At 33.4% G+C, this 4,386-nt stretch overlaps 1 protein-coding gene across 1 annotated transcript; it reads right to left on the reverse strand.

Annotated features, from left to right (window-relative positions):
• Positions 1–856: 856 nt before the first annotated feature.
• LOC130804204 (PRA1 family protein B4-like) lies at positions 857–3,509 on the reverse strand. Its single transcript, XM_057668565.1, has one exon. The coding sequence runs from the start codon at positions 3,401–3,403 to the stop codon at positions 2,726–2,728; it is 678 nt and encodes a 225-aa protein (XP_057524548.1). The 5' UTR covers positions 3,404–3,509; the 3' UTR covers positions 857–2,725.
• Positions 3,510–4,386: the final 877 nt, after the last annotated feature.

Raw genomic sequence — 4,386 nt, forward strand, 5'->3', positions numbered from 1 at the left:
GTTTTATTAAAATAAAATAACTCTACCAAAAAATTATACAAATGATTAGGGTTGATATTCAACCGATTCAAGAGCGGGATAGCAAGATATCAATCAGGCTAGTCTTGCATTTGCGAGTTTGGTGAGATGTTAGATCGCATTATTTATGGTTCATGTTGATGTCAAGTAATTTATATTCAAGACTCAAGTCATTTTTAAGTCAATTTATATCAAATATATACAAGATTAAAAATCTATTTGGGTTTATCAAAAAACCTACCCATCTAATACATATTATGAGGCTATAAACTCGTTTTGAGAGCAGACCGAGAGACAATCTCTCGTAATAATGTCTTCTCGTACGATATATGAGTTGATCGTAGATTCGTTATTTCTTTGATAAAGTCAACTTGTACTTAACCCTTCTCGAATGAAGCTCACAATAGATAAGTCGGAGTTGGAGTCGGAGACAAGGTGCCAAAATAAGACTTGGAATTCAAGTCTTCTTCCATCACGAAGTCTTCATGCTTTAGAAGTGGTTTTAGGCTCCTCTTCACACCTTTGTGAGTCTTCGACCAAATAATTTCAATGGAAAACTAATGCGTGTGGTCACACTATAATGAAATAACTTTTTCAATGGAAAAGTAATGCTCCGGGCAACTTTGTCTTCAATGCAGTAGGATCCCCGTCAAGAAACCTTGTCTTTTATACATGCTTTCTTTAATTTGGAGTAATGTCGTTTAACAATATACTAAAATTATACTTAATTAAAAAGAATTAAATAAGATTACACTTATTATATTTAAACTTATAAATTAAAAAATCAAATACAAATATACAAATTCTTGTAAGAGATGGTCACAGTCTTATTGAAAGACATCTCTAATTGGGCCGGCCCATTATATATTTTTTAAAATATTATGAATAGGTTTACATTTAAGATATTAAAAGTAGACATTAAAAATACAATAAGTAAGCATTAAGGATAATTTAAATAGATATTAAGAATATGAAGTCGGTCCCTAAAGAGACTGGCAGTTCATTAATATCTTTTGAATCATATTTTATAGAGTTTTCAAGTGCAAAAACTACAAATTTTGAATTCAATAGTGCACTGCAGACCACGAACGAGGACCAACCGACCAACCCTAATTGTGTGAACCTTCATAACAAAAGCTCTTGTCAACTAAGATCTTGAAATCCGTTTCCACGGCGGTTTCTCCTTTTCTCCTTTAAGGTTTTACTTTTGGAAAAGATTTTTTTTCTTTTTAAGAAACATTTTCCTTTTGGGATTCAAGAATAACAACTAGATCAAGATTCTGGGAATCTGAAGTGGATCAGGAACAAGAACTAGGCAAACACTACACTGGTTTGTGATGCAAAATTGATGGGTCGAAAGCACAACTCAGAACAACCTAACAAACACCACTAATTTTGCAATGCAAAATCGATGGGTCAAAACTCGAAAGCATACCTCAAAATCTAACAAAACAATAATTTTGTGAAGCAAAATCGGTAGGTCGAGCACACCCCGGAAAAAGCTAAACAAAAACATTAAATAACAATGAGGCAGAACGGATGTACCCTAAGTAAATCTACTCCTACTAATAAAGGAATTCACAAAAAAGAAAGCAAATGCAAGCCTTATTATTTCTGTATTTCCTTAGCTGGACTAAACACTTGTGAACATTCATCCCATAGGCCTATTCATCGATTCCATTTTCAAGGCAACAAAATTCTATGACTATATTGCTTCTGAGTGCAGGATGCACATTGCACTCCAATCTCTAAATGCCCATTTTCAGGAGGTTTGCACAATGAATCAAATGAACATCCCAAATTTCCATTCAATAACACATCCCCAGATATTATAACAATTGTTTATCGGAGTGATGGTATCGACTAGAAGCTTTTCATAACAATTACAAGACGCAAGTTACAACAGCAGCATATTATCATAATAGCATTTCAAAGACAGCACATTCGGGTCAGTTGTGTTTACCTAGGCCTATTACAACCTGTTACGAAAACGCTACTCAACCAAACTCAATAAGAAAATACTACCCAGTCTTAAAACTTACATCGCTGCAGCTTTTCGGCTGCAGTGTATCGAAGAACATTGCAATTGTCAAGCAATAGGACCCCCAATCCAAGAACATTACAGGAAAGAGCACTGGTACTTTATAAGCTATTCATTGATCTTTCAATAGCATAGCTAAGAAACTACCAGACACTACTGGGACCAGCAAAAAATAACCCAACCATCATCATATTGAACTACAGCAATAAGGTAAACAATGCATGAAACAAGAACAAACAAGTGCATTCTTACTTGTATCATCCAAGTGCATTCATTGAAGAAATACATTGCCTATTGTGATCTTTATGTTTAAATGGCATCAAAAGCGTCCTACTAACCCTAACTGATAAACTTTTCATGTCAATTACAAGAATTTCATTCACAAAAGATCAAACATTAGTTCATAATTCCTAAGAATTATTGCAAAGACAAAATAACCCTAATGAATTGCAAGAGATATCGTAAGAAAAAAGTTATTATTGATATTCAACAAAAGAACATCATATGTACTGTAATTTACTGATTAGATATTAATACAAAATCAAACTAAATTTTCCCCCAAACGATCTTCTATTATCCAACCGAATCTTGAATCATCACAAACCAATTTCAGATCAAACATAAAACTATTACCCGTATCAAACGAAAAGACCCCATTTGTCATCATCAAACGCGAGCTGAAGTTGCAGCGGCAGCAGCAGCGGCGTTTGAGGTAGCAACACCCAGGAATGAAAGCAAACCAGTAGATTGACCTGCAGAATCTTGATCATCAAGGAACAAATCTTCGGGAGCCCTAAATGCACCATGAGCACCCACAATTGCAGCACCCACAACAAGAGCCGACATGAGAACAGATCCAACATTGGTGAGAAAAACTACAAAGATACTCATAATAATCAGGACTCCTAGAGTTTCACGATCCGAAAACGTACGACCGAACAATACAACGGGTCGATCAGCGGGTTTAAACAGGTAGAAGAAAGACCAAGCGGCGAAAAGAGAGGCTAAGGTTAGGAGAGAAAAAGGGTGGGAGAAGAGGGAAAAGAGGAGGACAATAGCGAGGAAGGCAAGGTAATTAACACGGAAGTAGGAGTAGTTTTTACGGATCCGGGTAGTAGCGTCAGCGATGGATTCGGGTTTAGAGAAAGCGGATCGATCAACGAGTTCAGCCCATGGACGACGTTGGGCGAGACCATCTTTGATTTGATCATGAATACGGGTAATGAAAGCCCGGAAAGCAGGGGTTGCGATTGGTGGATCGGATGATTGAGCGGTGGTGGGGATTGTAGCGGGGGTTGATTGTGGGGTAGTGAGTGGGAGAATTGGAGGTGCTGTGGACGCCATTGATGGATCTTGATGGGGAGAAAGAATTTAGGGACAGGAATAAAATAAGGAAAGTTGTTGGGAGTAAGGAGGAAGGAAAGGGGCAGAAAGAGATTTGGAGATTGATGAAAACTTAATGACTAATTCTTTCACGGAGATTGTCTTTATAAAAAGCGTCTTAAGTTTGACCAGTCTAATTTTAAAATTTTAAAAAAATAACTAAACTTTCTAAATAATGTTTTTGAACTTTCATTTTTAGTTTTTTTTTTCTTGATAAAACTACTTATTTTTCTCTCTCAAACTTCATTTGTGATTTCAATCTCTATCTTCCTTTCTCAAACTCTATTGTTGTTTATTACTTGTTTATATTTTCAATATTTACAAAACCATTAAAGTTATGTATTTATACTTCATCATTTTCGTTTTTAAAGCTTTTATTTTTCTTTTTTTTTGGGTTGATTGTGTTATATTGTTATATATTAGTTGGATTTACAATTTTTTGTTTTTTTTTAAATAAGCTTCACCTATGGTATAAATAGTGATGTTAACAAAGATAAAAATGTCTACTGTTTTGAGGAAATTAATAAAAGCAATTGTGGTTATAACATAATATATTAGGAGTTATAACATTATATATTTTAAATTATAACAAATATATTTGGAGTTATAACCATAATATATTTTCAGTTATAACATAATATAGTTGGGGTTATAACAAAATATATATTTGCGATTATAATATAATAGATTTGGATTTATAACAGTATATATTTGTGATATAATACTAAAAATTGATACTATAATAATACAAGCAAATATACTATGTTATAAAACCTCAAATATATTAAGTTTTAATTTCAAATATATTGAGTTATAACCCCAAATATATTATGTTATAACTATAAATATATTATGTAATAATTCTAAATATATTATGTTATAACCCCAAATATATTATGTTATAACCCCAAATATATTATTTTAACCAAATCATAAAAATAAGC

The sequence above is a fragment of the Amaranthus tricolor genome, chromosome 17 (assembly GCF_026212465.1).
Source record: "Amaranthus tricolor cultivar Red isolate AtriRed21 chromosome 17, ASM2621246v1, whole genome shotgun sequence".
NCBI lineage: Eukaryota > Viridiplantae > Streptophyta > Magnoliopsida > Caryophyllales > Amaranthaceae > Amaranthus > Amaranthus tricolor.